Source organism: Crocuta crocuta, unplaced genomic scaffold (genome assembly GCF_008692635.1).
Source record: "Crocuta crocuta isolate KB4526 unplaced genomic scaffold, BGI_CrCroc_1.0 scaffold67, whole genome shotgun sequence".
NCBI lineage: Eukaryota > Metazoa > Chordata > Mammalia > Carnivora > Hyaenidae > Crocuta > Crocuta crocuta.
Genome location: NW_027531896.1, coordinates 1,168,503 through 1,190,540, shown reverse-complemented (window position 1 = coordinate 1,190,540; position 22,038 = coordinate 1,168,503). Strand labels below are relative to the sequence as shown.

Sequence of the window (22,038 nt, the reverse complement as noted above, 5' to 3'; positions counted from 1 at the left end):
CCTTGGCATCTTCACTTGCTGGTACATAACTATCTTAAAATGAAACTCTTGATCCGCCTCCCTTCCAGACTCACTTTGCCCCAGAATTCCCCATCTGAGTCAATGATATCACCATTGGCCCGTCCTTCCTCTTTCTCATTCTTCATGCCAAATGCATCAGCAAGTCTGTCCATTCTGCTTCTGCGGTGTGTCCTGCATCTGTTTTCTCTCCATCCCTGCTTCACACCGCTGCTGGCACTCTGCCAGAGCAATTGCTCCCTAACTGGTCTCTTCACTTCCAGCCCTGTCCCCACTCTAATCCATCCCCCTCAGTGGCTCCCTGTAATCTTAGACTGTCACTCAGAGTCATTCCTGTCCCTGCCCATTGGCCCTGCGAGTTCTGGTCACCGCCCAGACACACCAACCCAACACCGACACACCTTCTCCTCCCTGTTTATTAAGCACAGGTCATCCTGATTGTCTGTCATTTCCTCAGGCACATTGCCCTCCTTCCTGCCTCAGGACCTTGCATCTTCTCTTCTGTCTGCCCGCAGTGTCCTTCCCTATGCCCTTTGCCCCCATGACACAACTCAAATATTTCTTCTTCCAGGAAGCCTTCCTTGGTCATTCAACTATTTCAGTCCTCCCCACCTCTTTATGGACTCCCAGTCACCAGTCATGTGTTGAACTCTCCACAGTCTATAATCACCTCATTTATTTCTGTAGTGTCCTTGTCTGTCTTCTCAGAGACTATATGCTCAGCAAGGACAAGGACTTTGTTTGTCCCAAGGCAGTGCCTGACACATAGAAGCACTCACTGAATATTTATGGCGAGAATAGACCAGCAAGTGAATGCCAGCCCCTCGGTTTTCTTTCTGAATCATTTTCCTAACTCCTGACTCCACGAGGAATATTATGCTTTTCTCTGCCTCCATCGGAATTCTCTTTGAGTTTCCCCAAGAAGCTGATAATCAAGCTATTTCTAAGTTCAAAGTCATTTTGAACCCTTTTTAGGATGGTAACTCTGAAGTCCTGTAACGACAGACTTGTTTTCATCGAGGTGAAATTGACATACAGTTAAGTTGCATAGAACTTAAATGCACAACTCAGTGAGTTTTGATAAATGTAGACACGCATGTAACCATCCCTTCAATCAAGGCATAGAAACTGCCATCACCTGAGAATGTCCCTATGCTCCCTTCCCGTCAGTCCCCACCTCTCGTAGGCAGTAGTGTACTGAAATCTGTCATCACAGATTAGTACTGATAGTTCTTTTTTTTTTTTAATGTTTGTTTATTTATTTTGAAAGAGAGAGCACAAGTGGGGGATGGAGAGAGAGGGAGAGAGGGAGAGAGAGAATGAACTCCAAGCAGGTTCCTCTCTGTCAGCATAGAGCCCAACACGGGACTTGATCTCACAAACCATAAGATCATAACCTGAGCCGAAATCAAGAGTCAGATGCTTAATTGACTGAGCCACTCTGTTTTGCTAGTTCTTGAACATTAAATAAGTGGAATTGCAAAGTGTATATTCTTTTGTCTCAGGGTTCTTTCCCTCAACATGACGTTTTTGGGATTCATCCATGTTGCTGTATGAGTACTACATACTTATCGCCGATAGTGCTGTGTGGTACAGATGTGCTACATTTTATCTGTGTGGTGAACATTTGGGGTGTTTATGGGGGTTGGCTATGATGAAGCAGTGACAGATACTTGTGTGCAAGTTTTTTGAGAGACATATGTTTTTATTTTGCTTTGGATAATACCTGGGAGAAGAATTGTTGGATCAAACACTAGGTAGGTGTTTCACTTTTAAAGAAACCACCAAACTGTGTTCTAAAGTTATATCAAGTTCTGTTCCAAGCAGCAGTGGATGAGCATTCCAGTTGCCTTGTCCACATCCTTGCCAACGTTTGATATGGTTAGTTTTTTCATTTCAGACACTTTAGTGGCTGTGAAATGGTAAATTTTTAATTTGCACTTCATTTCCCTAATATCTAATTTTAAATTAGATTTAGAAAAGATTTTAGCATTTTTTTTCTTGAGTTTATAGATCAGTCATACATCCTTTTGGTGGAGTGTCAGTTTGGGTCTTTTGCCTATTTTCATATAAAGCTTAGAATCAGCTTGACAGTTTTGCAAGAGTCTGTTGTAATTTTGTTTGCAATTGTAATTTTTTTCCATTTTTTTTAACATTTATTTATTTTTGAGAAAAATAAGTAAGAGAGACAGTGTGAATAAGGGAGGGGCAGAGAGAGAGAGAGCCAAAATAGGCACCAGGCTCTTAAACGGGGCTTACATGGGGCTTGAACTCACAGACCATGAGATCATGACCTGAGCTGAAGCTAGATGTTTAACTGACCGAGCCACCCAGGTGCCCCGCCATTGTGTTTTCATTTTATTTTATTTTATTTAAAAAAACGCTTTTTTTTCTTTTGAGAGAGAGAGCTCATGCGCATGGAGCAGAGGCTTAGTGGGTGCAGAGAGAGAGGGAGAATCTTAAGCAGGTTCCATACCCAGCACAGCGGGGCTCAATCTCACGACCATGAGATCATGACCTGAGCCGAAGTCATACGCTTAACCGACTGAGCCACCCAGGTGCCTCATTGTCTTTTTATTTCTGTCCCTTTCCTTATTTTACTGGCCAAGACTCCAGCACGATGCCGAATAAAAGTGGGGAGAGTGGATGTCTCTGTCCCAGTCACCAAGTATGAAATAAACTGTGGGTTTGGGACAATGCCTTTCACTGGGTTGAAAAGGTTTCTTTCCATTCTCAGTTTGCCAAAAATTTTATTTATCATACACTCCTAGAGTTTTTCTCTGTTATTCTCCTACTATGGCAAATTACATTGGTTTGATTTTCAAATGTTAAACAATCATTGCATTCCTGGGAGAAATGATGTGCTGTGGTGGATCCAATTTGCTACTATTAAGTTCAAGAATTTTGAATTTTTCTGCCTCACTGCCAGCCTAGGGTGACACTAACCAGGTGTTACTGCAATTCAGTTCTGACCCTAACTCCCCAAAGTCTGCCACAAGACTGCCACTTCAGATGCCAGTCGCAAGCGCCAAGGTGATGAGGGTGCTGGTCCCCAGGCTACCTGCACTTCTTATTGACCGGCTGTAAATTTGGAGGTCTCATTGGTCCCCTTTAAGAACTCAGGAAATATTTACAATACTTAATGATTAAAGTTTTGTTACAAGAGGTACACCTTGAGTGATGTCTGGGAGGGTCCTCAATGCAGAGCTTCTGTTCCCTCTCTTCTTTGAATTAGGGTGTGTCACCCTCCTGGCAGATCCAGGAAAAGGCCACTCTACTGAGCTTTGGGGGACAGATTTTTTATTGAGGCTTCCTTACATAGGCACGTCTGATTTAATCATTGGCTATGTAGGGGCACTTGGGTGGCTCAGTTGGTTGAACATCCAACTTCGGCTCAGGCATGATCTCCCTGTTCGTAGGTTTGAGTCCTGCATTGGGCTTTGTGCTGACAGCTCAGAGCCTGCAGCCTGCTTCAGAGTGTGTGTCTCCCTCTCTCCCTACCCTTCTCCTGCTTTCACTCCGTGTCTCTCTCTCTCTCAAAAACAAAGAAACATTAAAGAAAAAAAAAAAAAGCCTAAATCATTGGCCATGTGATTGAACACAATCTCCAGACCCCTCAACCCTGTCATCACATGGCTGGTCATTCTGGTTACCAGTCTTGACCCTGAAGTTTTCTAGGGGCCCATTGTGAGTCACCTCATTAGCGTTACAAAGCTACTCCTGTCACTCAGGAAATTATAAGGGACAAAAGCTAAATTCTTTATTGTACAACAATGCTCATGAGGAAAATGGCCTATAATTTTGTTTTTGGAGTGTCAGTTTTTGGTATCAGGGTATTGTTGATCTCATAAAACTAGTTAGGAAATATCCCTACCATTTCTATTTTCTGAGAGTTTAGTAATGTTGGTGTTGTTTTGAAAAGACATTCATAGGGGTGCCTGGGTGGCTCAGTTGGTTAAGCGTCCAACTTCGGCTCAGGTCATGATCTCACAGTCTGTGGGTTCGAGCCCCATGTCAGGCTCTGTGGTGACAGCTAGCTCAGAGCCTGGAGCCTGCTTCAGATTCTGTGTCTCCCTCTCTCTCTGCCCCTCCCCTACTTGCTCTCTGTCCCTGTCTCTCAAATTAAATAAAAGACAGAAAAAAAAATTTTTTTTAAAAGAAAAGACATGCATAAGTTCAATGGAGGCTGCAGTAAAGTGTTCTGGACACAATATTCTTGGTAATGCCATTTGTATTACTTTTTTTGATGAAGGATTATAGTTTGATATTAACTGAAATCCTTAGGTCTTTTATCTCATCAATTACTCCAAAGTCAAAGCCCTCCTGTTTCTTTTTTTTTTTTTTAATGTTTATTTATTTATTTTGAGGGAGAGAGAGAAACAGCAAATGGAGGGGAGGGGCAGAGAGAGAGGGGGAGGGAGAATTCCAAGCAGGCTCTGGGCTGTCAGCACAGAGCCCGATGCAGGGCTTGAACTCATGAACTGTGAGATCATGACCTAAATGGAAATCAGGAGTCAGATACCTAACCAGCTGAGCCACTCAGGTGCCCCAAAGTTCTCCTGTTTCTTGTATATTTAATTATTTTTGGAATTTCAGCCTACCATTCATCCTTAGAAATTTTAAGCCATTGTCTTAGCCCACTGAACCCATTTAGAACGTCAGTTCTCTTGTTGGTTAACTAATCATCCCCCTGCTTTGTGTCAGCTGCCATTTGTGTCTCTTCCAAGTTGTTGATGAAAATCTAGATTCTGTTCTAACCAAGGTCAGAGTCCAGTGGTCTGTTGATAAAGGCGGCCTCTGAGTTGACATCAGTTCATTAAATCAACTTTCTTGGCTACTGTTCAACCACTAGTAAATCTGCTTGGTTTTATTTTTCCCCCATTTATTTCTCCAACTTCTCTTCTGAGATGCTCTCGAATACCTTGGGCTAGTAACTATCACAGAATGTCTGGAAATCATATTGGAATTCATCCTGAAATCAGACCTGACTTGTTGGTGAGTCTAACTCCTAGATGTGACAGTTTTCTGCTTTCTTACAAACACCAGTTTGATAGCCCTCTCTCCTCCCCCATTTTTTAAAATGTTTATTTATTATTTTTTTTTAAGGGGAGAGAGAGTGAGAGGGGGCGTATGCAGGGAGCATGGGGAGAGGCAGAGAGGGAGACAGAGGATCCGCAGCAAGCTCTGTGCTGACAGCATGTGGGGCTAGAACCCAGGAACTGTGAGATCATGGCCTGAGTTGAAGTCAGATGCTTAAGTGACTGAGCCACCCAGGTGCCCCTTGATAGCCCTGTCTTAAGTTTTGCTGTGGATTTCTCTCTCTCAGTGATCCTGTCCTTACCAGGATCAGTATCTTTTTATGAAACTAGGGACAAAAATCTATCTCTGTTCCTCTGGAACTTTTCCTCTTTTGTATGTTTTCTTAGAAACTAGAAGATCTGCAAAATATTTTTAATACCCAAGGCTGTGTATAATTTGTCTCTGATGGGAGACCTGATTTATTTCTAAATGGTGATATGCTACTACAACTATAACCTATTTTGGGTTTCAAGTTCACTATAATATTTATTTTACTTTTTTTTAACTTGAAGAATTTTTCCCTTGGTATAGAAAATAGGAGTAAAATAGACATAGAGCAGTTTATAGCCTAATAGTGGTTTAAAAATTTTTTTAATGTTTATATTTTGAGAGATGGAGAGAGAGAGTGACAGACAAATCATGAGCAGGGGAGGGGCAGAGAGAGAGGGAGTCACAGAATCCGAAGCAGGCTCCAGGCTCTGAGCTGTCAGCACGGAGCCTGATGCAGGGCTCCAACTCACGAACTGTGAGATCATGACCTGAGTCAAAGTTGGATGCTTAACTGACTGAGCCACCCAGGCACCCCAACTTCCCCCTCTATTTCTTTCCATCTTTCTGTGAGTGCATAATTACTTCAAAAGGAAAAGATTTTTAACTTTAATAACTATTAAATGATTTCATGTTTAAAATGTAGGACATTCAGAAAAATTATGTTCACATCTCATTACACATTTATAATTACGATAAAAACACTGATGTGTTTCCTTTCAAACTTTGTCTGTAAATATAGACACTTGGGTATATATATGTATATAAATGATTTTCCTTCAGATGGAAATGATAATATGCATGCAGATTAATTTCAGCCTTTTTGTTACACAAATAGTATGTGCATTCATTTTAAGACATTCAAACCATGGTGACATACCAAAGCAAAATGGTCAAGTCTCCCTTGAATCTCCACACATTCACTCTCCATACAGATATCACACATGATGTGAGCCATTGGTTCACTTCTTTCCAGGCCCTTCTCCCCTTAAATATACTCACATATGTACATACACACATAGATAGATCACTAAGACTTGTGGATTTTTCCATGTGGGTACTCATGGGCCTCTCATTGTTTATGGCCATTGCCTCAGTGTATGAATGGACTATAATTTATTTAAGTACTCTATTGTTGATGAGCATGTAGGTTGTTTTATTTTGGTGGTAGGGGTGGTGGTTGTTACTTAAGTGGACATCTGCATACCCATATATATTTCTTTCCTGGAAACCTTTCTGGACACCCCGTTCTTGTCTGTGTATCCACAGTGCCTCTTCCACAACACTTGTACCCCCCATGGAAGCACAGCCATCTACATGTCTCCCCACCCCAAATTATTAATTAGTGTGATTATTACATATCAGTTATCGATTACCTTAGCACCATCACCCAGCACAGTGCCTGGCACATCAGAACTGTGTGAATGAATGAGTCAACTTATGAACAAACACATGAATTATGAACAGACCCTGAGTCAGAGATCCCTTCACTGGGACAAAGGAGCATCGTGATAATGAAGTCACTTGTATTTGCATCATGGCTCTTGCACTTAAACTCCTTCCCATCTCTTCTCCTTTATACTTCTAACCAGTTCTGTGACAAAGCAGAGCAGATTTTGTTTACACCCATTTTGTTGACACAAAGGGCTTAAGGAAGTCCAGGGAGAAAGGGCCAACAGTGCAGGCTTCCCGCCGCAGGGCTGCTGCTGGACACGTCAAGTTTCATCGAATCAGCTGCCTGTGGACTATGCCCAAGCACCTGAATTTTGTGACCTTGTTAAAGAACTGTGTAAACCATTCTTCTTCTTCTTTACATCTGTGCTTAATTTTGAGGACACTTCAGTGACACCTGAACCCATCTCAAAAGTTCATATTGGGGAACTACATGCCATTCTGACCAGAGATGCGTGGGGGGCGTTGTGCTTCCTATGATGATCCAAAACTGTGAGTGTTTGCAGGGAGAGGCCACTCTATCTTGTAATTAACTCAAGTAAACTTTTCCAAGCCCTTCTACAAAGAGAGTGTTAAGTAGAGAAGTGGTTTAAAGAATGTTGATCGTTGACACTTGGTTTGAGCAAGCAGATTTATGACAAGAAGGCCATATGCTTTTTCCTTCTTTTTTTTGTTTTGTTTTTTGTTTTTTGTTTTTTTTTTGAGGATTAGAGTCCTTTATTGGGGGATGTCAGCAAAGAATACAGGAGATGGGAACAAGTCTTAGGGGCTTGAGAGTGGGCTTAGAGTAGAGGAGCCCATTCTGGGAGAATGGGCAGGTCCCAGGCATGTGCAGAGGAAGCTATCAGGGGGTTCCCAGGGGTATGATGAAGGAGAGATAGTCACCAAGGGCACCCCAACGGGGCCGGTAGATCTGGAAGATGGTGATCCAGGTGGTGAGTACAATCACCCAGAAGAGGAAGCCCACAGCTGAGCGCCAGACATAGCCTTTAATTTGGCTCTGCTCCATATATGCCGGGACTAGGAAGGCCTCTCGAAAGAACCAGAAGATGCTGACCAACCAGAGAAAAGGCAGGAAAGCAAACCCACCCAGGTAGTACTTCCAGCACAGATTCAGCTTCTCCTCGTTGGACACCAGCTCCAAGTTCATAGTTGCGCTGAGGCCGAGTCATCCTGAGGGTCTGTAGGGCAAGAGCCAAGCCTTGACCCCAGGTGACAGATGCGGGGATTGCGAACAACCACGCCCCAGTGAAGTCTATTTCCTCTGCCTGGAAGCCTTTGCCCTGTTTTTTCCTTCTTGATACCACTTGTTTCCCCCGCAATACTCCCCTGGCCGTGACATAATAGCTGTCTTTAAGAGACATGAGCAAGGAAGTACTTTGTCTAAAGGGCATTATTCTGAGTCAACAAAGCCAATCTCAAAGGTTACATGCTGTATGATTCCATTTATATGTCATTCTCAAAATGACAAACTTACAGTGATGACTAGTCAGGGGTTACCTTGGGTAGGGTGTTCCTAAAGCATGAGGGAGTGGTTTTTTTGTTTTGTTTTGTTTTGGTTTGGGTTTTTTGATGTTGAAATAGTTCTAGATCTGTATAGAAATCTGTACCTGTAGTAAAATTTCATAGAACTCTATACCAGTACACCCCCCCCCAATAAAACAGAACAAAAATTGGTAAAATCTGAATATGGCCTGTATTTGAGTTAATAGTTTTAAAGTGACTAAAGTCACTTTCCTGGTTTTGATCATTGTACTATGATTATGTAAGAGCTTATCATTAAGGGAAGCAGGTGAAGGGTGTACAAGAACTCTGTACTATTTCTGTAATTTCTTATAAATTGAAAGTTATTTCAAAACAGTTTTGTTTTTATTTTTACTTTTTTAATTTTTTAAAAATTATTTATTTACTTTTGAGAGACAGAGACAGAGCATAAGTGTGGGGGAGGGGCAGAGAGAGAGGGAGACACAGAATCCAAAGCAGGCTCCAGGATCTGAACTGTCAGCACAGAGCCCAACACAGGGCTCGAACTCAGAAACCAGGAGATCATGACCTGAGCTGAAGTCAGACGCTCAACCAACTGAGCCACCCAGACGCCCCAAAGTTTTGTTTTTAAAAAGCATTTTGGAGGCGCCTGGATGGCCATGTTGGTTAAGCGTCCGACTTTGGCTCAGGTCATGATCTCACAGTTTGTGGGTTCAAGCCCCGCATCGGGCTCTGTGCTGACAGCCAGCTCAGAGCCTAGAAACTGCTTCAGATTCTGTGTCTCCCTCTCTCTCTGACCCTCCCCTGCTCACACTGTGTCTCTCTCTCAGAAATAAATAAAACATTAAAAAAAATTTTTTTTAATAAAAATCATTTTGTCTTGGGCAAAACCCAATCCTAAAATAAGGAACAGAACTGCCAAAGGTTTTGCTGTATGGTATTTAATGGCAGAATGCATTGTAGGTTAGTGGGTCGGGGTTTTTAGCTATGACATGTATGCTAATACTACTTCACTGTTGTATGTCCCTAGGCAAATTATTCAACTTCCTTCTCTAAAATAGGGATAATAGCAGTGTCTACCTTATAGAATATTTATGAGGATTCAGTGAAATAATGAGTGTAACGCCCTTGTTACAGGGGCAACCTATAGGAATAACTCAAATGTTACCTGTTACAAAATTTTTTGTATACAGTGGTTACTATCTCGTTGTCAATTCTGAGCTCCCTTTCTATCAAGAGTGGTGGACTTATGCTGATCTGTATGGTTTTTATTTTTTTTTAATACTCATTTCATTTTTAAATACACATTTAGATAACAGCTAAGCCAGCTTTAGGTTTTAGTTGGATGGAGTCAATAATATTCATTGTAATAATAATACTAAATTCTAAAATAACTACAATATTCATAATATCACAATACTTTCTGTAAAGACTGACTTTGAACTTCACAGCAAGTTGAGATATAGTTAAGCTTTTTAAAAAAAATTTTTAGTGTTTTATTTATTTCTGAGAGAGAGAAAGAGACAGCGTGAGCAGGGGAGGGTCAGAGAGAGAAGGAGACACAGAATCCGAAGCAGGCTTCAGGCTCTGAGCTAGTTGCCAACACAGAGCCCGACGCGGGGCTCGAACCCACGAACCGCAAGATCATGACCTGAGCTGAAGTCAGACGCTTAACCGACTGGGCCCCCCAGGCGCCCCAGTTAGGCATTTTTAATACCCATTTTCAGATTAGGAAAAAATTTGCAGCTATTAAAGGACCTACTTGCTTAAGGTCTAGTCTCTGTGTAGCAGCTGGAATGATTCTGATAAAACACAAGTTAGATGATATCAGTCTCCTACTCAAAGCTCCAGGTTTCCCATCCCACTTAGAGGACAAAGCAAAGGCCTTTTCCCTTTGCCTAGAACCCCCACCTCCAACACACCCCCTGCATTGGGCTGCTCCCTCAGGAGCCACCTCTGACCTGAATATTTAATATCAGAGCCCACTTCCCCACCCACCTCTGGACCTCTGATCCTTTTCTCTTTTTCCATAGCATTAACCACCTTCTGATAGAGCCTGCAGCTTAGTTATTTATGAAGGTTATTATTTCTTACCTACTTCCCTCTGTGAGACTATGAGCTCTGTAAGGGCAGGGATCTCTCTTATTCATGAATATGCACCAAGCGCCTGGGAAAATGTCTGCAACCTAGTAAGTACTCGCTAAATATCTGTTGATTGAATGAATTCAGGGCAGATGGGATGTTCCAAGCTAATGAGCAATTTCCTTTATGGGAAGACTGCTTCTACTGCTTTGCCTCTTTTGCTCTAGGAGAAAAACAAAAAATGAAAGGGTTGCTTAATCCAGAACTCAAAGAATTGGCCCAACTGGTGCTCTTAGAAGTTGCTTTCTCAGCAAGTCTGGTTGTCCTTCCCTCAAGGGAACATCATGTTACTGAATGTTCTTTAAGGTATCTTTCAGGGGTGCCCGACTGGCTCCATGGGTAGAGCCTGGGACTCTTGATCACAGGGTTGTGAGTTCAAGCCCCACATTGGGCGTGGAGCCTACTTAAAACAATAATAATAATAAAATAAAATATCTTTCAGACCTTATGTCAGAGGCTATCTTTTTTTAAACCAGCAGAAGACCAAGCAAGTGGGGCATGAACAATCGTGATGAGTTAGGTGAGATGTTAACAGTCAAGGGGACGGCCCGCTGGGAGAGGACATGGCTCAGAGAGATTAGAGGCTCCAGTGCTGGAGTCACTCGGGAGAGAGTGGGTGGTAGGGTGGGGATTTAAGGAGGTGGATGATTTTTTTCTCTGGAAAGCCACAAGGACTCCGACTATAAAACTTCAAGGTCTATTCCAGTCTGGTGGTTATTGTTCATCCAGACAGAGAAGAGGAAAGTGACAGCCAACGGTCTTTCCCAGCACACACTAGTTANNNTTTTTTCGAGAGAAAGAGAGAGAGTGCATGCGTGCAAGAGGGGAAGGGTAAAGGGAGGGGAGGACAGAGGATCTAAAGTGGGCTCTGTGCTGATAGCAGAGAGCCTGATGTGGGGCTCCAGTTTAGGAGCTGTGAGACCATAACCTGAGCCAAAGTCTGATGCTTAACTGATTAAGCCACACAGGAGCCCCCAAAGGAAATCTACATAACTGAATACATTAAGCGAAGAAGACCATATTTAGCCTTGAGTTTGGGTCCACCTGCTTTTGGAGAAAGTTAACTTTGGTTTGAACTAGGTTGTACTTCTCCCTGCTGGTGTCTGGCCTGTGGGCATTAACCACCCCAGGGCACAGGAAGTACAGCTATAATAGGTGGTTTAGCTACTTCTGGGCGATTCCATATTAATGTGGATGTCTTGTGCCAGAGAATTTGCTAGAGGTTGTTTTCCTGACTTTGTGTGCACTTTGAAAAGAAACACAGAAAGGAAAAGCGACTTCCTACTTAACCTAACATCGTGGTCCTGATAAGCAGTTTCACTTTCAGCATTGATAAACCTCCGAAGGGGCCTCAGTTGTCTTACTTAGGGATGTGTTGCTGGCCAGCGGATCTCACAAAATGAATCCACCCACTTTTTTTTTTCCAGGACCTTCTGACCAGTTTGGAGTGTGATCTGTGTTTTGTACTCAAGCGTTTCCCAAGCATTTTGACAAGAGTAATTGAAGTCAAATAACTGTGTTTAGCTCAACTATATTAAAAATATAAATTGCACAGCAGCTCTCTGTATTTTCTGATTGGGCCAAAGCAAATTTTTCTAAATATAAGCCAAGTTTTGCACATTCATGTAGCCTGTGAAATGGGTGTCTTACTTGAGAGCTTATGACCTGGAAGGTTAAAGATGATGCTTCATCATGAAAATCAAAGCATCCCAGGCCAGACTGTGAAATAATAGTTGGCTGTATGGGCGATGTGCAGTGGCTTAGAAGGATAAGGTCTTGATCCACATCTGGGACATGTCTGTCTTCTTTTGTAAAATCAATGGCTGACAGAGTGCCCAAAGTCACAATGCCATGTCAATGCTTCTTTTCCAACTCTTGCTTCCCAGTCATCTCTCCCTCTCTTTGCAGAAGTAGAAAGACCTCTCCCTGATTTATCTGGAGTCACTACGGGGCACCCGTTCTCAAATGTTTTGGTCTCGGGATCCTTTGACAGTCTTGGAAATTACTGAGAACCAAAGAGGTTTTGCTTATGTGAGTTCTATCTGTTGATAAGTACTGAATGAGAAATTCAAAGAAAACTTGTAAAGCACAAAAATAAACAAGCCCGTAGTCTATTAGCTGAGAGAGCTAATGACATCATCACACAACATACAGCCTCTGGAAAATTCCATCACACATTCCTGAGAGAATGAAAGTGGAAAGGACAAATAACATCTTTCCATTATTATTAGTGCTGTTGTTGTTGTTAATATTATTATTATTATAAAAATAGTTTTCATCTTAAGGGCTCCTAAAAGGGCCTCTGATATATCCAAGAGTTTCCAGACCACACTTTGACAGTGGCTGCTATAGTGCTTTGGCACTATAATGTTAAGAAATTTCCAGACCATTACATAGAAAATTCCAAATTTTGTTCAGCAAAGGAGTTGCCCTTCCAGTAAAATTTTACTGTTTAAGATTTATACTTATTGTCTTGACAAGTTGTCCCCTATAAATAGTTATGAGGATCATCAATCTATATCTCAATGTATATGTGTATTTTTGTTGCCAAGAAGTGCTTCCAAATCCACACACTTATGCCATTAGGGTAAAATTCTGCAGGGGAACTAGAAAACCATGATGGAAAACTTCTGGCTGTGGGAGGAAAATTGTTTCAGTGGGTGGCTTTCCCATCCCAGTCACAGGCATGCTACATAGGTGCCTCTAAAGGAATTTTATTTTAAAATGTGTGAGTACCTAAAGAAAATAAATAAATAAAATAAAATAAAATGTGTGAGTACCTGAAATTATATTCTTTGCAGCTATTTAAATTATAAAAAATTTAAGATGCAAACCTCAAAATATATGAGAGGCTACATATATTTTTCAAAATTATTTGAGAGGAATACAAGCAGAATATCTAAAGCCCCCTGAGGCAGGGCATCCAAGGGTGTCCTTTTATAGATGTGGCTAATGGGTTTGAGATAAATATTCCTCTTCAGTGAAATAAATATTTCCTAAACCATCACATAAACTATTAGCAGTTTCATCCATCACTCAACAGGGAGTGAACAAAAATGTGAAAAGTGGTAGCTCCTCCTTGGGATTTTAGTTTATTAGCTCTTGGAATTGTCAAGGGAATCTAAGCCGGCTGAAGAGAATTTTCCTCCAGTCTGAGGGAAATACTCCTCACCTCAGAAAATTAAAATATCTGAAGTGCCTGTCATATCCTGACAGAACATTATTTTAGAGAAGCGAAAAGTCACCATGGGTTTATAGGACAGAGATACACAGGTTCGTTGTTTCTTGAGAGATTTGTGTAGTCAGCAGAGCTCAGGTGTCTGTACTAACTTCCGTCTGGATGGAAATAAGACGAACCCCAGCGGCACTGATTTTTCATTGCACTTGTGACCCTCAGGAGAAGCACCAACATAAAAGAGATTAGGCTCGCGTTTCTTTCTAGAACTTCTTGCAGACGCGGTTCTCCCGCCACTTGGCACAGTATTTACCACATGGACACTCAACGTGGCACAGCCTTTCTGGGCTGATGCCCCGCTGGCCTTCCCTTGGCAGCTTTTCCTCTGATTTTTCAAATATTTAATTACTGTTAGCGACAAGCTTTGGAGTTCAAAATGATCAGATGGAGAATTTCCTATACAAGTAAATGGATAGAAGAAAACAAAATGAAGTTTTCAGGCAAGAAGCAAGTGGAGGTATATTTCCAAGAATTTTTTCTGTCTTTCTTTAGTTCATGATGAAGTCGGACGCTTAACCGACTGAGCCACCCAGGCACCCCCCAGTTGTCCTATTATTAACATCTTACATTAGTGTGATTTGTTACAATTAATGGACCAATACTGATATATTTTATTAGCTCAAGTCCATGTATTATTCAGATTTCCTTAGTTTTTACCTAATACTGTCCCATGGTTTCATCCAGGATTTGGTTGTCCTGTCTCTTTTGTCACAACCCCTTGGTTGTGACAGTTTCTCAAACTTCTTTGTCTCCAATGTCCATAGTTTCGAGGAACACAAGTCAGGTTTTCTGTGGAATGTCCCACAGTTTGAACTGTCTGATATTTTCCTCCTGATTAGACCCGGGTCATAGGTGTTCGGGAGGAAGATTGCAGAGGGGAAGTGCCATTTTCATTACATCACATCGAGGGTACATCCTGTCAACATGACTTAGTGGGGTTAACCTTGGTCACGTGGCCAAGGGAGTGTTTATCATTTTCTCCACTCTAAAGTTTGAAAAATAAATAAATAAGTTAAAGTTTTGCATTTATTTCCTTTTCATCCTGTCCTCTTTGGAAGGAAGTCGTTACGTGCAGCCCACGCTTAAGAGGTTGGGGGTTATGGTCCTCCCCGCTGAGGTAGAGCATCCACATAAATTAATTTGGAATCCTTCTGCATGAGAGATTTGCCTGTTCTTCCCCATTTATTTAGTCACTTATTTATACCAGTATAGACTGGTGGGTGCTTATTTTATAGTTTGGGTTACAATCCAATGCTACTTCCTGTATTTTCCTGCTCAAATTGTTCCAGCTTTGACTATTAGGAGGAGTTCTTTCCGTTGGTTCCTATGTCTCTGTCATTCCCCCGTCATTCCGTGTGTGTGTGCATGTGTGTGTGTGTGTGTGTGCGCGCGTGTGTGTGTTCCATGGTATTTGTATCAGATCCTGTTCCAGTCTCATCTTATAGGTTTCCTGCTCCAATCTGAGCATCAGCCATTTCTCCAAGGAGCTCTGGTTCCTTTTATTGGCAAATAGTATTAGAAACCAAGATCTGGGTTGCCTCTCCTCCTTTCTATTTAAAACTAATAAATGGACTACCTTTTTCATTTCTAAGATCACTTCAAGCCTCTGAACTGATGGAATTTTTTTTCATGCAGCACTAGTGTCTTCTCTGCAAGTAATAATAGTGTCTAGTGTTTATATAATAATTCTGTATGAACTGACCGACATTTACCATTAAAAATGGTTTCATTACAACAGATCATCTGAAATTTTTAAGCACTGTGACTTTTATCCTGCTGTGCCTGGTACTCTGAAATGTCATTAGTGTGTGATTCGTATGTACTGTGCGGTCAAGGAGCTGGGGGGTGGCCAGGGGAGCCTCAAAAAACATTCTTTTTGATATTGGTGCCAGCAATACCCATACCTCCTGGCGGAAATTTAAAAATCTAAATGTTACTGCTTTCTTACCTAACATCTCACCATCCAGGACAAATAAAGGACGTAAATGAAGAACAGCTGCCTTTTAGCCCCACGGGTGACTTGCTCCTGGTAGCTAAGGTTTAATCCCAGGTTTGTTTTCCAACCACCAGCATACTTTTCAAATTAACTTTGCATTTATGACCTGAAGCAGTGAACCAAAAAGTAAAAGATTGCTAAGGCAACTGTAGGATTCTGGTGAACTACAGCCTGTTTCTCGGTGGCTGGCCTCACAAGTCCCCTTCCTTTCCAGGTCTGACTGAGACGGCTGTCTTCAGCTGTGAGGCCCACAATGACAAAGGATTGACCGTGTCCAAGGGTGTGCAGATCAACATCAAAGGTAAGCACCAGGGCCATGTCTCCCAAGCATGTGAGCTCAGCAGCCAGCTGCCTGGGTTTGAGCCCTGGCTTCCCCACTGACTTCCTTTGTGACCTTGGACAAGTCACTTAACCTCTCTGGCTTCAGTATAAAATAGGGATAATTATAGAATCTACCCATTTCTAAGGCTTAAATAAGACAATGCAAGTAAAAGCATTCATAACAGTGTCCAGTGCATACGTCTTTGATAAACATGAGTTCATTTAGTTCTGCTTAGTCTGAGAAGAAAATAGGCTGAGATGTCTACCCTTGCTTTTCTTAGCTTCTGTTTTCATCCTTCCCTCTGCCACCTTGAACTAGTCCCCACTGGCTCTTGAAGAGCCTCCAAGGGAGGGGACGACTTAGGGCATCTATTGAAGGAATGGGCTCTGTCCTTTCTGGGCAGCTGGGGCTGAAGCAAGTCTCTGCAGCTGCTGCCCTGAGAGGGGAGAAGCAGGGCAGAGCCCAGAGCCTTCCTTCTAACTATCTTGTCACTATCCCTTCCCCTGAGTTGGGATATAAAAAACAGAGGAGTTGTGTTTGAAGACCCCCGCCCATGCTAGTGGAGATATTCCAATCCAGTCGTCTGCCTCCTCCTCCTCCCTCCATGGGACCGAGGTTATTGAAACCTGAAAGTAAATACTGACATTTTATGCCTTTTCAAATCATATTTCGTACCTTCTCTCACAGAAACTCGTGCAAATTTTATGTTTTATGTTTATTCTTCATTTAAATAACGAGAAGCAAATTTTGAGTTCATATTCCTTTTGGTCTTAATCTTGGGGAAACAACACAAGGGGAGAGCAGAATGTGTTTAATAATGTGTTAAAAGTTAATATACAGTGGGGGACTCAAAATTGCAAAAGAAGTTATATTTTCATTTCGGCAAATCATCTAGATGAAGGTGATTAGGGAGCATTTTCTGAAAGTTCATTGGAACAACAAAAAAAAAGCAAACTGAAATTTAATCCCAGAGGAACTGTATGACTTCCTTCCTCATTTCAAGTCTCATTATTACAGTTTTCAAAAGAAATGTTGGGAATTTCAGGAATTCATGAGTAGGTGTAAATTTATAAAGACCTTTTCATAAAGTGCAAATACCTTAAAATTTAAAAATTTGGAAAACGAGAGAGTTTTTAACATTTTATATTTCATACAGCATATTAATTTTTTTAATCAATCCTATTTCTAAAATGTATGCTGTTGGCTTACATTTATTTAAAAATTTAGGTCAAAGCAACCAAGCCTCCCTTCTTATGGTCTATTATTATCTATAATACACATGGCCAAATGATGATCCGGAAAGGCAGATGTTTGAGGGTAATTCTACAAATAATCTATTCAGGGAAGTGAGTCAAAGTGCTGATTCTTTCCCATTCACCAAGCTGTGTGTCTACTAGTCCACAGAAACTCCTGAATATGATACCCAGTACACTTTACACAGTTCCGGCTCTCCTTCCCCCCACCTCCTGCCCACCCTATCTTTGCCTTTACCTCTCCCACACGTCCCCCAACCCTTGTCTTCACCACAGCCCCACGGACCAGTGCTATTACTATCCTCATTAATAGAAAAACGAACAGAGTTTAGAAGAGGCATTTAAACTGTGGCCTGGGCCGTACAGCCGGCTAGGTGGTAACCAGACTCCCCAGGGCCTGCTGGTGCCCGTAGTAATGGGCTTGCTGCCTCCCGCAACCAGCCTCCAGTGTTCTGCTGAGGGACAGACAGACCTGACAGCTCTGGGGGCCCACAGACCTGAGTCAAGCCCCCATTGTACTGCTTACGAGCTCTGTGATCTTTGGCAAATTTTTAACTTCTCTGATCCTCAGTTTCTTCATCCATAAATGAGGACTGGAAGACTACCTCTCTGATAGGGTTCTAGCAATGATTAGATGAAGTAAAGTCCATAATACACCGGGCCATAGTAAGCACTCAAAAAGAGCATTCCTCATTTTTGCTTGTAAATGTGATTGTTACTACTAATTAAGAATTAAATTTAGTAGAAAATAAGATTCCCCAGACTTCAGATCTTTCTTAAATTCTTTGTTTTGTTTTGTTTTGTTTTTTAAGTTTATTTTTGAGAGACAGCGTGTGAGCAGGGGAGGGGCAGAGAGAGAGGGGAACAGAGGATCGGAAGCAGACTTTATGCCGACTGCACAGAGCCCGATGTGGGGCTCAAACCCACAAACCATAAGATCGTGACCTGAGCCGGAGTCAGACGCTTCTACTGACTGAGCCACCCAGGCGCCCCGATCCTTCCTAGGTTGTAATTAAGGTGCCTATCCGCGGCACACATGTGGCCAGGGTCACTGCACACCGATGGTATTACCTGTCTCCACTCCCAGAAGATGAAGTTGGCTCTTTGGCTTGAACTGACTCTCACCGACAGGAAAGCTTCTCCCCACTCCGCCACACACCCGCACTCATGCTTCCATAACGCCCTCTCTCCTTGGCTCAGGGCTCTCTCAGTCTCAGGTCATGTGGGTCTCCCCTCCTCAACCCAGAGCTGCATGAGAGTAGTGCCATGGCTCTTTGATTCCATGTAGAACACTAGCACCCAGGGACGTGCCCGCATACAGTAGGACAGTGAACACGAGACAGCGTAGGAAATAGATCCTCATGTCATCAGTGGGCGGGAAAGCAGGTTTCTGCTTCACTCCCCTGGGCCATGCAGAACCATGCTGTCACGGGAAGACCTGTCTTAAGCTCATATGATTACTCTCAGGCAAAAGTGGTTTCTTTTTAAAACTTGGGTTTGACTTTCCTAATCTTAAGAAATGGGTATTAATGTGTTTGTTTGGTTGCTGTGGCCGCCTATGATTTATAATTGTGTTTGCCTTCGTGTCTTTGTTTTTATGTAGCAATTCCCTCCCCACCAACTGAAGTCCGCATCTACAACAGCACTGCACACAGTGTGCTGATCTCCTGGGTCCCGGGTTTTGATGGATACTCCCCATTCAGGAATTGCAGCATTCAGGTAAACTCCAGGATGAACAGGGAAGTGGCTCTTTGGTGCTCTGAGGGTCTACCTGATTTTCCTGCCTCCTGAGGATGGCTACCGAGGTCTTCAGCCCCTCTGTTCAGAGTTCATTGACCTCCTCCCTGCTCAATGCCTGCCACACATGCCCCACTTTATGGTGCTCTGCCCCAGGATGCTGTTTCCTTTCTGCTCAAGTTCTAGGGCCCAGCCAGAAGGGAAATAGGTTTCCAGGATAGAATGTCAGGAGACCAGAGGAATTCATTTTTAAGATACAAAAACACATCCCTAAATTAGGACTGGCTTGTGACCAGGAGTTTGGGAAGTCAGGTACTTGACAACCTGGCTCCTCCTGGGCTGATGGCCATGAAGGACAATTAAGCCTGAGACGGGTCATTTTTGCCATCAAACGTAGCACCTTGGCCCATGGGTCCCAGGACAACCTGGACATTATAAGCCTTGCAGAGTCTTCACCTTTTTTTTTAAATTTTTTAATGTTTTATTTATTTTTCAAGAGAGAGGGACAGAGCACGAGTGGGAGAGGGGCAGAGAGAGACACACACACACAGAATCCAAAGCAGGCTCTAGGCTCTGAGCCATCAGCAGAGAGCCCAACGCGGGGCTTGAACTCACCAACCGCGAGACCATGACCTGAGTCAAAGTCAGATGCTTAACCGACAGAGCCACCCAGGCACCCCAATCTTCACCCATTTTTAAGCACTACCTAAAATTGGTATAAAGTAATGCCATAAGTATACAGCCTAGCCATCCTATAATGGTACCTTGCCATGATGTAGGGTTTGCCATGAGAGTTAATTTCATCAACATGGAAAGGGTAGCAACAACACTACTGCTTACCGAGTGCGCACATTGGCCCAGGGACTTTGCGGACCTTATCTTGCTTAACGCCCACACCAGCACTGCAAGTGCTCACAGAGCGCTCACAGCCCATGAGTGGCAAACCCAGAAAGCCCTGATGCCAAAGGCAGTGCTCAGAACCATCTGCTCTTCTGTGTCTCAGAAGAGACATTGCTTACGGGAGTGGGTAGTTGAACATGTGTAGATTATCCACTGAAAACATGAATGCATTCTGCCTTGTACTTCATCAAACAGCAGGGTCAGAAATTGTTCTTAGTTTCATAAACCTCTGGTCTTACTAGCCAAAAACATGTTAACCTGACCCAGGCCACTCATGCCAGTTCAACTTGAAGCAGTGAATTCTAAGGAATTTTATGTGTTGACAACCAGATGTTTTTAATACCAAATGGAGTTAGTTTCTATGTTTTTATTGCCTCCCACTCTTGTCTAACAGCTGTTCCTTCTCTGAAAAGTGAAAACATTCTATTATCCCCAAAATAGCCTCCACCCTCACCCCCACCAACTCCAGCTTTTCTTAATTCTTGCCCAACTTTATTTGTAAACCTCCCAAGGGCTGGTAAGTTTTAGGAATTCTTATTGTGTCTACAAAGTCCTCAACAGGTATACCCTTTTTTTTAAGCCACTTTTTCTGAAATATATTTCACAGACCATAATATTCGCCCATTTAAATAGTATAATGTTTTTTCAGTATGTTCATAGAGGTGTGTGACCATCACTGCTGTCTAATTGTGTCTATATTCATAAAAGATAATAGTCTGTAGTTTTCTTGTGTTCGCTTTTTCTGGTTTTGGTATCAGGGTGATACTGACCTTAAAAAATCAGTTGGGAGGGGTTCCCTCCTCTTCTATTTCTTGGAAGAGTGTGTGGAAGATTGATGTTAATTCATTAAATATTTGGTAGAAATCACCAGTGAAGCTACCTAGTCCGGAGCTTTTCTTTGTGGGGAGTTTTTAAAATACCACCTCAGTCTTTTTACTTGGTACAGATCTGTCTAGATTTTCTTCTTGAGTCAGTTTTGGTAGTTATTGTGTTTCTAGGAATGTGTCCATTTTCTCTGAGTTATCTAATTCATTGGTGTTCAATTATTTATAATATTCCCTTTTTCTTTTGAGGTTAGTAGTATTATTCCCTCTTTGCTTCCTGATTTTATTAATTTGAGTCTTTCCTTCCTTCTGTTTGCTTTGGTTTAGTTTGCTCTTTATTTATTTATTTTTTTTAAAGTTTCTTGCGATAGAAGGCTAGCCAATTTTGTATATACTATATATTTCCTTCTAAGCACTGTGTTAGCTGCATCCCATAGTATTTGGGAGCTTTTTTTTTTTTTTTGATTCATCTCAAGTTGTTTTGTTATTTTCCCTGTGATTTCTTTTTTTCTCCTCTTGATTATTCAAGAGTGTATTGTTTAATTTTCACATACTTGTAAATTTCTCAAATCTTCTGCCTTTGTTTCTAATATCCCGTCGTGTTTGGAGGATATACTTAAATGATTTCAATCCTTTTAAATTTACTAAGGCTTGTTTTTAATGCTGTAGCCTTAGTTCTGTCCTGGAGAATGTTTCAGGTGCGCATGAGAGGAAGGTACACTTAGCTGTGGTTGAGTAGAGTGTTCTAGATGTTTATGTTCGGTAGATCTAGTTAGTTTATACTCTTGTTCACTTCTTCTGTTTCCTTGTTGATCTTCTGCCCGGTGGTTCTATCTGTTATTGAAAGTGAGGAATTGGGGTCTCAACTGTTGTTTTTGGATTGTCTGTTTCCCCCTTCAGTCCCGTCAGTTTTTGCTTCATGTATTTCAGGGCTCTGTTGTTAAGAACAACCAGGGCCTATCTCCTTATATATATGTAGATGAAACTGAAGCATGGACCAGTCCTTTTTAAAACTGCTGCTGAACTGTATGAAGAGTTGAAGAAGACATGAGGCTCTTGCCCACATGAGTATGGGTGCCCTCAGGGAGACTTTGAGGACCAGTGCAGCCCCCACCTTGAGAGAACAGGTCTCCGGGTGCAGGTAGAGAATGGCAGTGGGAAGATCTGAAAACACCAGCTCACCCCTGAAGGCAGAAGATGATCATGCACAGTCTTCACCTGCTTTCTCTCCTTCAGCCTTGGCTTTGGGTGGCCGTGGCATGAGTAAAAAACCATCCAGTAACTGCCAAATTGCAGGTCTTCCTTGCCCATCTTGGATCCTGTGGTGC

The 22,038-nt window shown here is 42.2% G+C and overlaps 1 protein-coding gene and 1 pseudogene across 1 annotated transcript in view; one reads left to right on the top strand and one right to left on the bottom strand.

Annotated features, from left to right (window-relative positions):
• MERTK (MER proto-oncogene, tyrosine kinase) overlaps positions 1-22,038 on the top strand; it is a 112,651-nt gene that overhangs the window by 41,796 nt on the left and 48,817 nt on the right. Inside the window, exons 5-6 of the mRNA XM_077773492.1 lie at positions 15,889-15,975; positions 18,853-18,968. Coding sequence (XP_077629618.1) covers positions 15,889-15,975; positions 18,853-18,968 — 203 coding nt within the window. The remainder of the gene's footprint in view (positions 1-15,888; positions 15,976-18,852; positions 18,969-22,038) is intronic.
• Positions 7,515-8,074, bottom strand: LOC144239432 (gamma-secretase subunit PEN-2 pseudogene; annotated as a pseudogene).